The sequence below is a fragment of the Harpegnathos saltator genome, unplaced genomic scaffold, assembly GCF_003227715.2.
Source record: "Harpegnathos saltator strain DR-91 unplaced genomic scaffold, Hsal_v8.6 scaffold161, whole genome shotgun sequence".
NCBI classification, from domain to species: domain Eukaryota; kingdom Metazoa; phylum Arthropoda; class Insecta; order Hymenoptera; family Formicidae; genus Harpegnathos; species Harpegnathos saltator.
The window spans coordinates 99,332-113,028 of NW_020229941.1; the positions used below are offsets into that span (position 1 = coordinate 99,332).

At 39.8% G+C, this 13,697-nt stretch overlaps 1 protein-coding gene across 2 annotated transcripts; it reads right to left on the minus strand.

Moving 5' to 3' along the window:
• Positions 1-10,930: 10,930 nt before the first annotated feature.
• On the minus strand, positions 10,931-13,248 carry LOC112588143 (uncharacterized). 2 transcript variants are annotated; one of them, XM_025296941.1, is made up of 3 exons: positions 12,152-13,248; positions 11,351-11,972; positions 10,931-10,997 (listed from the first exon to the last, which is right to left on the minus strand). In XM_025296941.1, exons 1-2 carry the CDS (start codon positions 12,252-12,254, stop codon positions 11,353-11,355), a joined length of 723 nt encoding a protein of 240 aa, XP_025152726.1. In that variant the 5' UTR covers positions 12,255-13,248; the 3' UTR covers positions 10,931-10,997; positions 11,351-11,352. The 2 variants fall into 2 exon arrangements, with proteins under 2 accessions (XP_025152726.1, XP_025152725.1); XM_025296940.1 differs by having other exon boundaries at positions 11,351-13,248.
• Positions 13,249-13,697: the final 449 nt, after the last annotated feature.

A 13,697-nucleotide genomic window follows, 5' to 3' on the forward strand; every position in this document is an offset into this window, starting at 1 on the left:
GAGGAGCTGTTGGGGCCTTTGCTCCCATCGAAGAAGGTTTCAAAACGATTGTTGTCCTCCGTTCCCTCTCTCTCCTTACTCCGTCTTTCCGCCTCCTTCATTCTGGCTTTCATCAGCCTCTTCCTCTCCCGGTCTTTTCCCACACCTATGTACTCGCCAGTGGTGGGTGGTCTACCACGAGGCCGTCGTTCTACCGTCGACATTGTCATCTCTTGCGGGGAGTCCGCGACAATGATGGTATCTGCCTCGTCATCTCCCTCCTCCTTCTCCCTCGGCCCATTATCCTCCAGGTCTTCGAGCATCCCGGCGTCTTGGTACATACTCACGGAGGAGCAACGTGAGCGCAAAGACTGGTGGTCGTCTTCCTCCGCTGTCTCCCCCTCATCTTCCTCCTTTCTGACCCGGGACCTTCTCCTCTTAGAGGAGACAGGTCCAGGTCTCCCCCCCATACACTCGGCCTCGCGTGCTAGGGTCCCCGTAGGGTCCTGCGGGCCGGTGTCAACCCCTTCCCCCCTGTGCACGGTCTCGCGTGCTAGGGACCCCTCAGGGTCCTGCGAGCCGGCGTCTAAAAATCTTCCCGGTGCAATAGGGTCTCTATTAGACCCCTGGGAAGGTAATGGGCTGGGAAGGTCCAAAAGTGAGGAGATTTTCTCACCAGTTTTTCCTTTGATTACTTTTTCCATTTTGTCTTTCTCTCCCTAAGCTCGTCTTCAGATGCGTCAGAGTCAGAGTGACTCTGTATGTGTGTGTGTGTGTGTGAGTGTGTATGTGTATGTGTACCTGTATGTGTGCGTACGTGTGTGTGTACATGTGTATATGCTTGCGCGTGTGTGTGTGGTGAGATGCGCACCATGAACAGCCCTCACTGGGGTGTCCCCTCCGCCAGAGACCAAGATCTCTAGCAGAGTGGCCACCCTATCTCATCGAGCCGTCCATCGTGCGCACGTGTGTATGTTTACGTGTATATGTGTGTGTGTGTGTGTGTAGGGGAGAGAAAGAGAAAGAATAAAAGAAGAGAAAAAGAAGAAAGAATAGAAGGAGGGTAGTATGAAACGGAAGAAGAAAGCGGGAGAGAAAAAATCGCCCGTGCCGGGTGCGAGTCCACCTTCCAAAGTGTCGTTCCACCGAAGCCTGCAGTCGCCCAGAGATTGCCAGTGGCCCCGGCGATGCCCCCTGTTAGATGCTGCATGGTCCCATCCGATCACCAATCGGCACTACAACATCACCGGGATTTTCGCGGCATGGTCGGGCAGCTAGGTCAGGCTGGTTGGGCCGACCCGGGCCCGTGTACTATACCGCAGCCAGGGGATCTCCATAACCCCTGTTTTAACCACTGTACCCTCTGGCGCTCCCCGAGCGTCCACACTACGGTTTCACTTCACTTCTTTCGGAGGACTCACCTTACAACACGGACTTGGCCCCAAGAGAGGGACCTCCACACCCCCCACAGAGCCCGCCCCTGAACCCAGGGGACAGGATCCCATCCCACCTCCGCCCGCCGACGGATGTTGTTCCCTCCGAGAGCGTCCTATGATGGATGGCCCTCGCTAGGAAGTCCTCTTCACCAGAGATCGAGATCTCTAGCTAAGTGGACAACCCCAGCTCATCGGGCCATCCATCATCTATCTATGGGTGTACTTAGTCCAGCCGGGTCACCCTCACCGGGACATCCGAGCGACCAAAGTCGTCCAGATGGCCCGAGGAAGGATCCCCGACCTTCAAGCCCCCTCGCCACGACAAGGCGACACCCAGAGGGGGAACCCTGACCTAACTTAACTTAGCCTATCTATTGAAATATGGTAAATTATACATTCTTATGTTGTTTTTCCTTTAGGTTAGATTAGGATTAGTTTTTTAGGGGAGGGGGTGCAGCGGAGCCCCTCCCCCCGCGCGTATACTTTTTTCTTTTACGAACTTTTCACATAATTACTTCTATATCCAATAAATCTGTTGCACTTATGTAACTTCTTTGCATAACTTTTTAACAAACAATGAGCAACGGCTAATATATAACATAACAATAGTAAGAAGATTAAAAGACAGGTCTTTGGCATACTTATATGGCAGTCTTATCTGATTCCAGATCATCATTATAAAACTAGCTACCGCTGTTACTTCTCACGTCCAATGGAGTTATAAAAATTGGAATTATAAAAATGTCAAGGTTCATACTCTATAAACACATATCTTCTATTATACATTATCTTACATATGTATCATATATGTATCATATATGATACATATGTACATATATGTATCATATATGTACATTGTATCATACATACACACACTGCATGTGTGTATATATGATACAAGATATGTATATGTATAATAAGTTAAATAAATATGTATAAAGTTTGAAATCTTTATCACTGTTTTTCTCAGAAGTTATTACTTCTATAGTAAAAATGCATAAAACATAAAATCTATATTTTGAAGAAACTTATAATTTTTACTTGAAACATTTTTTAAAATTTCTAGTATTTGATAAAATAATTGACAAAAATGTTAATTTTTAATTTTTGTTAATAATTTTTTAATGAAGAACGAGCAACGGGAAAAGTTTATGACTTTGACATCCTTAAGGGTCAAGGTTAACATCAAGGTCAACCGGAGGTCATTTCACGCGGGCTGTGTAAAGGTGAATATTTACCGAATATTTTTTACAAAATAAATGACATTTAATTTAAATTTTAATTTCAATTTATTAGCATAAATAAGTTATGCTGTTATATACATTAATAACAAATCATTTTTTAAAAGACGTATACTAGGTGCGCAACTAAGTTTCCGGGTTTTTTTGATTAATGAAAAATGGAAAAAAAGAAATACAAAAAATGGTTTATTCAAAATATCGTCCCTCGCTAGCTACACATTTTTGCCATCTCTCTGGCAATATCGCGACGATAAAACGACGCGTCTTTGAACCGAAACCATTCATCCAACCAATTTTGCACTTCTTCGAAATTGGCCAAATATTGCCCAGCCAAGCCATACGCCATCGACCGGAACAAGTGATAATCGGAAGGGGTCAGGTCTGGCGAATACGGCGGGTGCGGTAGCAGATCTCATTTCAGCGTTTTGATGGTTTTCTCGACGATGGAAGTGCGATGGCAAGGAGCGGAGCTGCAATATTACTCGTTCGTGTCTCATGTCCCATTCTGGTCGTTTCTCGAGCAATGCATGGTTCAAATTGATCAGATGTTGTCGGTAACGATGCCCATTGACAGTTTCGCCCGATTTCAGCAGCTCATAGTACGCGACTCCTTTCTGGTCCCACCAAACGCAGAGCATTGTCTTCTTTTCGAAGCGATTTGGCCGTGCCGTCGATGTTGATGCTTCGCCAGGTGAAAGCCACGATTTTTTGCGTTTGGGATTCTCGAAATATATCCACTTTTGATCGTCAGTAACAATTCGATGCAGGAAACTCTTTCTTTCATGCCGCAAAAGCAAAATTTCGGAAGTGGCTCTTCGATTTTCCATCTGTCTCTCAGTCAACTCATGCAGCACCCATTTTCCTTCCGTTTGAATTTTTACCATGGCATATAAATGTTTGGAAATACCTTGGCGAGACATGTTTAATGCCTCCGCAAGTTGATCTTGTGTTTGCGTATCATATTCATCCAATAACGCTTGCAGATCGGCGTCCTCAATTGTTTTTGGTCTTCCGGAGCACTCCTTGTCCTCAGTGTCGAAATCGCCACTTCTGAAGCGTTTAAACCAATCTTCATAGGTAGTTTTCGATAGTGCATGTTCGCCGTAGGCCTCCTCAAGCAAACGACGTGCTTCAGCTGCACTTTTTTTCAAGTTAAAGCAGAAAAGCAAAGCTTCCTGCAAATTCCTGTTTATTTGGAACAAAACTCGACATCTTCGTTATTAGAAAAAATATTTTTGCGTTGCGATATGTGTTGGTATTGCGACTGGTTATTGTTAACAGATATCCAAGCTATAAAAAAACACAACTTCAGACATGTGTGTCGACTACATGTTTCGTTAGCGCCATCCATATGTGAAACCGGGAAACTTAGTTGCGCACCTAGTATATTGGCCAAGAGTGGATTTCTATTAATCCTTTATCTCTCATTATAATTCTTTCTCTTTTTTATTTGTGCAATAATGCTAAATATTCTTTATATATTGGGGACTTGAATAAGTTCTTGCTATTTTTTCGTGAAAATGAATGCTTTATTTAAAAAAAATTAGTAAAGAACATGTCATTGAAAATATTGTCTATCGCTAGCCACTACTTTCTCCCATCTTTCTGGCAGCATACGAATACCATATCGAAAGAACGACTCATCTTTTGAGGTTATCCACGAATCGACCCATTTCTTGGCATCTTCATAAGAATAGAAATGCTGCTCAGCCAAGCTATGAGTCATCGATCGGAACAAGTGATAATCGGAAGGAGCAATGTCCGGTAAATACGGCGGGTGAAGTAGAACTTCCCATTTGAGCGTTTCCAAGTAGGTTTTGACCGGTTTTGCAACATGTGGCCGAGAGTTGTCATGCTGCAAAATTACTTTGTCGTGTCTCTCCTCGTATTGCAGCCATTTTTTCCTCAATGCTCGGCTCAAACGCATCAATTGTAGTCGATAGCGATCTCCCGTGATGGTTTCGTTGGGTTTGAGGAGCTCATAATATACTACACCTAGCTGATCCCACCAAATACAGAGCATGAGCTTGGAACCATGGATATTCGGCTTTGCCGTCGATGTTGATGCATGGCCGGGCTTACCCCACTATTTTCTACACTTCGGATTATCGTAGTGTATCCACTATTCATCGCCAATCACGATACAATGCAAAAAACCTTTCCTTTTCTGCCGTTGGAGCAGCTGTTTACATGTGAAAAAACGCCGTTCGACGTCTCTCGGCTTCTATTCGTACGGCACCTAATTTCCTTGCTTTTGAATCATTCCTAATGCTTTTAAACGTTTGGCAACTGTTGTGTGATCAACTCCTAATGATTCTGCAAGTTCAATTTGCGGCTGACATGGGTCTTCATTGAGTAATGCTTCCAATTCTTCGTCTTCAAACTTTTTCGGTGCGCCAGAGCGTTCTTTATCTTCAACATCAAAATTATTATTTTTAAAACGTCTAAACCAATTATCTCTGCATGTTGTTTCCGACAGAGCATGGTCGCCGTAAGTCTCCATAAGAATTCTATGTGCTTCAGCTGCAGATTTTTTTTGACAAAAGTAATGCAGTAAAATTCCCCGCAAATACTCTTTTTTTGGCACGAAATCCGACATGTTTAATGCTATGAAAAAATATGTTGTTTACGCTTCGACGGAATAACATATACTGTCACTTCGAGCCTAATGGTGGAATTTCACGATGAAGTTAGCTATAGTATTGCCCGATGCAAAAAGGCTAAGATAACACCATCTGTCGGGAAACAGAGAGAACTTAATCAAGTCCCTAATACATATACACTATATGTATGTCATTCATTTTTATATATATTTCATATATATGTCATATTTCATTATCATATACAGTGCTGGACAAAATAAATCATACACCTTTCAACTATTTGAATTTGTTAGTGTAACTATTCTTACAACAAGCAAATAGATTATGAGATACAGGAAAATCAAAGCATTTTAAAGTATTTAAATAAAGGAAATGTGAAATAATAAAAATTGTGCTCAATTTGTTTGCAAATAATTTATTACTCAATATTGGTGCGTTGTGCCCTGGACAAAATAAATCATACACTTATAGAAAAAAGTAGTCACGAACAAAGAACATTAATTCTAATGGTGCTTAGTACTTGGTGTTGCCGCCTTTAGTTTTTAATACTGCTTCCAGTCGGCAAGGCATACTCTCGACTAATTTTTTCATATATTCAGGATCAATATCCTCCCAAGCTTTTTGGAGTGCTGCATAGTACGATGTCTTGTCAGTTACGATCGTTTTATCCACGTTCCTATCTAAATAAGTCCACAGATTTTCAATGGGGTTTAAGTCTGGTGATTGTGACGGCCATTCGAGCAGTTTTACTTTATTAGATTTAAAAAAGGCAATATTTTTTTCGCTTTATGCTTCGGGTCATTATCTTGCTGGAAGATAAAGTTAGTTTCTAAATCTAATTTCAAAAGAGATTCTTCCAAATTCTCGCACAATATATCAATATATTTTTCTGCCGTCATAATGCCTTCAATTCGAGCTAAATTACCGATACTAGACCATGCAAAGCATCCCCATACCATGATATTACCGCCTCCATGTTTTACAGTTTTCTGAACATTTATTTCTTTGAGACCTTCACCAGATTTTCGCCATACTCTAGACCGTCGTTTTTGTCTGAATAACTCAAACTTGCTCTCATCAGACCACAATACTGTTTTCCAAAAACTTAGAAGCATATTCGCGTACTTCTTGGCTCGAATCGCTTTTTCTTATTTATTTTATTGATGAAAGAACGTTTTGACGCGAACACACTTTTTAGTCCAGATTCCCTAAGTCTACGACGCACAGTTCTACTGCTGACAGTCAGGTTCATCGATTCCACAATGTTTCGCGATGATAGCTTCGGATTTTGTTTTAGCATTCGAACGATTCTGGTGTCATCACGAAAAGTTGTAGCCCGTTTTCGACCTTTCCCGGAATAGTTTGCCACAATCCGATGTGTTTCATATTTTTTCCAGATGTGCTGCACTGCTCCGACAGAAATCGCGTATTTATTAGCAATTTTTCTAAGAGAATTACCATTCTGTCGGTCGCGAATGACTAAATTTCGGATATCAAGAGAAATTTGCTTCTGTGACATTGTTCTTAGTTGTCACAATTATTACTGCTTCACCGAACACATAAATTCTAGTCGTATATATCAGGTGTAGTAAAAAGAAATCCATTATTTTTGCATGAAATTGAAGGCTCTAATTACCATAGTTAGAATGATCCGATTTAGGTCAAATATGCGCCGTTTTGTTCGATAACTTGTTGCCATTTTGAAGGTAATTTCATTATGCCTCTCTCATAGAAGCCCTCGTCCCTATTGGCAAAAAATTGAGACAGTCGATTTTCACAAGCCTCTCTTGAAACGAATTTTTCACCAGCAAAATTGTTCGCCATGGACAGGAACAAATGGTAATCACTTGGTGCCAGGTCTGGACTATAAGGTGGATGCATAAGAACCTCCCAACCAAGCTCCCGGAGCTCCTGGCGAGTCACTATCGATGTGTGTGGCCTGGCGTTGTCCTGATGGAACACAATTCCTCTCCTATTGGCCAAAGCTGGCCGCTTCTGGGCGATTGCTTCCTTCAGACGGTCCAATTGTTGACAGTACAGTTCCGAGTTAAGAGTTTTGCCGTAGGGGAGCAGCCCATAGTAGATAATTCCCTGCCAATCCCATCAAACACACAGCAAAACCTTCCTGGCCGTCAATCCTGGCTTGACCACCGTTTCTGCCGGCTCACCGCGATTCGACCACGACCGTTTTCGCTTGACGTTGTCTTAAGTGATCCACTTTTCATCACCAGTGACCAACCGCTTCAAAAATGGGTCGATTTTGTTGCGATTCAGCAGCGATTCGCAGATGGAAATTTGGTCCATGAGGTTTTTTTTCGTTAACTCGTGTGGCACTCATATATCGAGCTTCTTTTTGTATCCAGCCTTATTCAAATGGTTCCAAACGGTATTTTGTGCAACCTTTAATTCTTGGGCAATCGAAACAGTGCTTACATGACGGTCGGACTCGACAATGTCCATGATTTTATCAATATTTTCGACAATTGACCTTCCAGTGCGTGGTGCATCTTTGACATCGAAATTACCGGAATGGAATCAACGAAACCAAAATTGCGCGTGATTGGCTGTTACAGTATCAGGACCATAAACACTATTCACATTTTCAGCCGCCTGGCTTGCGTTTTTGCCTTTATCGAAGAAAAACTGTAAAATATAACGTATTTTCTCTTTACTAGTGTCCATCTTTGACGCGCGCTCAAACAAAACTGAGTCAACTAATCACAAAACTGTCAAAAAAGTTTTTTTAGTACGAAATCTCATCTTTCTAACGCCATCTAGTGGAACCCGATCGGACTTGTACAACGCGAGATACAGATAACTAAAGCCATCTATTGGAAAAATAATAGATTTCTTTTTACTATATCTGATACAATGTAAACAAACAGTAGAATGACAAACAATAGCAGAACGATAAAATGTAAATATTGACAGTTCCCTACGTTATATCATTTAGGTGTATGATTTATTTTGTCCAGAGTACAATGTACCAATATTGAGTAATAAATAATTTGCAAACAAATTGAGCACAATTTTTATTATTTCACATTTCCTTTATTTAAATACTTTACAATACTTTGATTTTCCTGTATCTTATAATCTATTTGCTTGTTGTAAGAATAGTTACACTAACAAATTCAAATAGTTGAAAGGTGTATGATTTATTTTGTCCAGCACTGTATATCATTATACAGGGTCATCGAAAAATATTGGACTCCCCTAATATCTTCAGTTAGAATGCATTTTGGAGAAAATGTCCAATAGCAAAGTTGTAGGGTTTCAAGCGAGGAATAAGATTATGACCTCGACTTTGACCTTGACCATGTCCTTCAAGATCATTTCAAGGTCAACCCTATTTTTTTAAATAGAAACTCCAACATTTTATTGCATATTCTTATAGCTTATCTCGAAAGCTTTCCAAAACACTATAATAAAACATTATTTCATTAAGTACTTTTTGAGTTATAAAGGTTTGAAGTTAACAATTTTTTGACACAAAATATAAAATGTCTTGTAAAATATTATTTAGTTTTCAGTAATCATAACCTTAATACTTTTGTGCGCGAAATAATGAGACCAATTAATTGGTTTAAAGAAAATACATTAATCGAAAAGTATCGGCTCCCCTTAATATTTTCTGTAAGAATGCATTTTGGAAAAATGTCCAATAACAAAGTTGTACGGCTTCAAACGGTTATGCTAGTAGGCATGACCGAAAACTGCCCGAAGGTGATCACGAAAAGCTACTCGAATGCGTAATGTCCGAAGGCGTTAGCGGGAATCTGCCCGAAAGCGTTGGCGGGGCCGATCTTTATTGTCTCACTCTCGCAGGCACCAATGGTAATACAAGCTCTTGAGCAAACGATGCGGATCACTGATTTGAATCTTTGATGCAGTGCTGTCTTCTTCTTAGCGAGCAGCAGTCACTTCGTGGACGAAAACGAACAGCCCCAAAAATTGTTTCTGTAACAAAAGAAGCCATTGCGCTTCAATTGATTGTCCCAAACATCTTCATTTTGTTTCCAATAGCCCAGAATTTTTTCATAAATATTAATTGATCTATTAGATTTTCAGTTGCTCAACGAGCTTTTTGCTAGTGCTGGTTGAAGTAAACAAATCGAAAGTTGGACCAACATTTAATAATTAGTATTTTTCTCTACTTAATTATTTAGATCAATTTCCTATCACTTACCTGATTAATTCTTCTTTGCTCTAATTAAGAATGGCGGAGCTTTCTGAAAGAGATCGAATAACACTGTTAATGATGCGAGGATGGGGAGATCAACAAAGAGGGTATAAAACAGTAACGCGATTATTTAAAGAAAATTTTCGGAATGAAAATAATAGGATCTCCAAAAGTACTGTAATCCGTACTATTCAACGTTTCGAGGACATTGGTAGCGTTAAAAGCCGCCCAAGATCTGGTAGACGTAAAACAGCAACAAATAATGATAAGGCATTAGATGTTTTACAGTCTTTCGTTGAACCACATTTCCGTTGTTCCACATTTCTATCAATCGCGTTGCACAAGAACACGAAATCGGTCATGCCGATCTGTCAGTAAAATTCTGAAATTGAATAAATGGCATCCATACAAACTCCATTTGGTCCAAGAGTTATCCGAAGACGATTTTGATAGACGCATCGAATTTTGTGATCTTATGATGGAGATGATTGTCGACGATCCTCTATTACTTAATAATATTGTTTTCTCTGATGAGGCAACATTTGAACTGACTGAAAATGTAAATAGACACAATTGTAGATACTGGAGTGACGTTAATCCTCACTGGAAAAGAGACAATCATACCCAATATCTACAAAAAGTTAACGTATGGGCTGGTATTCTTAATGGTAGACCAGTTGGCCCTTTCTTCATTGAAGGCAATTTGACAGCACAAGTATACATAGTTATGTTTCGTGAACAAATTGTTCCAGCTATTCGAGATATAGCTGGTGGAAATATGGATAAAATTTATTTCCAACAGGATGGAGCTCCACCTCATTATGGTGTCATTGTCCGTCAATATTTGAATGAGGTCTTTCAGGACAGGTGGATAGGGCGAAGGGGTCATATTGAGTGGCCACCTCGGTCTCCGGACTTGACCCCACTTGACTTTTTTTTGTTGGGTTACTTGAAAAGTAAAGTTTATGCCACCAAGCCTCAAGATTTAGATGATTTAAGAGGGAGAATAACTCGAGAGATAGAACTAATACCGCCGGAAATGTTCCGGAATGCGGTTTCAGCTGTTTATAACAGATTGACACATTGCCAGGCTGTTGAAGGGCAACAATTTGAACATTTGTTGTGAATTATTTGGTACAATTGAATATTTTGCCCAAGCTGACCAATTGGAATGAAATTCGCCTTAACTGGTCGGAATCACACACCACTCTTGCCTTAACCGGCCAGAATTACACATCACTCTTGCCTTAACTGGTCGGAATCACACACTACTCTTGCCTTAACTGATCGGAATCATACACTACTCTTGCCTTAAGGCAGGATACCACCTTTGACTGCGATTTTGGAGGCGTTTTTCATGAATTTTTTTTCGCATACAAAGAATGCGCAGAAACAAAATCGGTTTTAGTCATTCATTAATGTAACTTTAATCTGTAATTACACATTTTTTGAAACTGTAAAAGTCAAAAATAATCTCTTGTAGGAGGCGCCAAAATATATTCCTTTGGAGGAACACCGTTAGACGGCATGTCAAATTCCGCTCTGTACGTGGCTCCTAGAAAAAAAACCAAAGAATGTTCCTATTAACAACAATAATTTTTAATGCTGTACGTAGGGATTTTACGAAATTTCGATTTTTAAGAAAATGGCGGTCATTTTAACAAAAAGGTCAATTTTTTAGAGTAAAAAAGTATATAAAATTGTGCACCAAAAAAAAAATAACAACGCTACAGCAAAAGTCCTATGTACATCATTAGATTATACCACGGAAAAGAATTGTACAAAGTTTCAAGTCAATCCGCTGAAAATAGTGAAAGTAATCTGACACGCCGATTTGAAAAACATCGTTTCGAGAAAAACACGTTTAAAGTTTTATATAGATATAACTAGTAAATATTTTCAACTAACCGTCAATCTGCAATGCCTGCGCCATACAATACTCCTTCAGCATCTATATCCTCTTCATTGGTAAGCTTGCGAGCAGAAATACCACTTCTTCTAGCCTCTCGAACAGCTTCAGTCATCGAATCTTCTGCTTTCTGAATGCGATAATTATCGGCTTGTACACAAAAAGTATAGCAACTTTGACTTATAGGCAGGTTCAAAATTTGCATAATGTCCATAATGCTGTGTAACCCATCGTTAAAATTACATACTGCAATATCAGCAGCAATGTCAATGATTTTTTTGCCACTGGACATAGATTTAGGAGCGAGAGCCCACAGAACAGAATTGAAGCACTCGTTGCTGTTCTGCGTAAACCCACCCAAGCACCGAGATAATAGTTCATCGCGGCTCAATTCTTCATAAATGGGTCTAACAGCATTGAAAACTTCATCTTTCATTGCTGGTTTGTGTTGATAGTTGTCGAGTTCGTTGCGAGCTTTAGCCTGTTTCCATGAGCACCAGAAATTTTCGCCATCTGGACATCTATTGTGTTGCGGGTTGTCGTCCGTAGAAATCTTATGATAAACCGTGGCCCATATTTCTTTCTTCATGTTTACAATTGAATCATGATTCCTGCGTATTGCTAGACCAAAATATAGTGATAGATCGTCAATTAATTTTCCAGTTAGCTTGCCTCTGCTACCAATACCTCGTACATTTTTTTTAAATTCCGAAGTCGCGTTCCCATCCTTTTTTGAACGTGGTCGATACATTCTTTTTTCTTAACGTCCAAATTTTCATATGGTTTCGAGTCTAAAATACCTTTATATGTTTTACTGTCTCCATCCCCTATGTAGTGACTATATTTCAAATTATGGAGTTCGTCTGATCGTTGAAACATTTCAATAATTGCGTCAACCTCCATTTTTCCAGCCGATCCCTCGTGATTTTTTTGACAGCTATCTTCGTGTGTCGCAGCCCATTCTTCGTATTCTACCGTTCCTTCTTTTCGTTTCCAGTAATTGCATTGATTACATATTTTCGACTTTACATTAACATCAATGACTTTCCCGGTGCACCATCCTATCAATGACGTAACGCCTAATAAAGACGAGAATCCCCTCTTCTTCCACGTACTGTCGTCTGAAACTACTATCCCTTCTGTAAGTCCCTTCTGTACTGGAATTCTTTCTCTTTAGCAGCTGCGTTCTTCATTGATTTCTCTCGTACGGTTGCGGTAGCAATAGAAATAGTCGAAACGATTTTGTCATAAAATGACTGGAATACTGGATGTGGTAGACACATGAATGAACAGAATTTTTTAATTCCATTTACACCAACACCGAGCAATCGCATAACAAAAACTATACAACGATTTATATCATATGCATGATTATTTATGACGGGACACGACTTTATATATTTCGGTGAGCATTGTTCACAAAGAATTGCAATTTTGAAACCCAGTCCTCGAATACTTGCTTCTTGAAACTTTATGGGAGATTTACACACTTTGCACACTAGAAATTCAGACATTGCTGCAAAAACAGTCACAAAATCGATGAAACGATAATCAATAGTTGCGTCCACATTGATATGATATTCATCTTCACTCTGTTTCAGTTTCTTTACCGATGTACTGACACTTTCACTTTCTTCTTCTAACACGTATCGATTCTGCGGCTTCTTTTTGCTGTTTCTCGGTTTCGAGGCACGCCTATTTTCTGCTTTTGTCTCTTTTCTCTCCTCTACTTTTGTCTTCCCCATGATGAACAATGCATAAACATTCGAAAGAAATACGTGAAAGACGTTACACAACCAAGCAACACGTGAATGATGTTTACACGACCAATTCGTTATGAACTATATAAAATATAGAAGTATCTATGTTATATTATAGTGAAAATCCTAACTAGCTACATCTACTACTGTCACTATTTCACTATTTGGAACTAGAAGGGCCCGTAATGTGGTCGGTAAATTGTATATGAGACAGACAGTGTGCGCGCGCTCGGCAGCCCGAGAAACGCGCCGAGAGCGCTCTGCTCCAAACCGGTTTTTACACAAGAAAAAGGTTTCGGCCACCTTTCTAATGAATGAATTTCGATTCTATACACTTGAAAGAGTACTTTAAGAACAAAAAAAATTTTCAATTTTTTTAAAGTGCAAAGGTGGTATCCTGCCTTAACTGGCCGGAATCACACACCACTTTACAAATTGTTAACTTCAAATCTTTATAACTCAAAAAGTACTCAATGAAAAAATGTTTTATTATGTTTTGGAAAGCTCTCAAGATAAGCTATAAGAATATGCAATAAAATGTTGGGGATTCCATTTAAAAAAATAAGGTTGACCTTGAAATGACCTT

Bases quoted from the DNA above. Each gene is read 5' to 3' on its own strand.
- LOC112588143 (XM_025296940.1), bottom strand. From the start codon at position 12,102: ATGTATCGACCACGTTCAAAAAAGGATGGGAACGCGACTTCGGAATTT.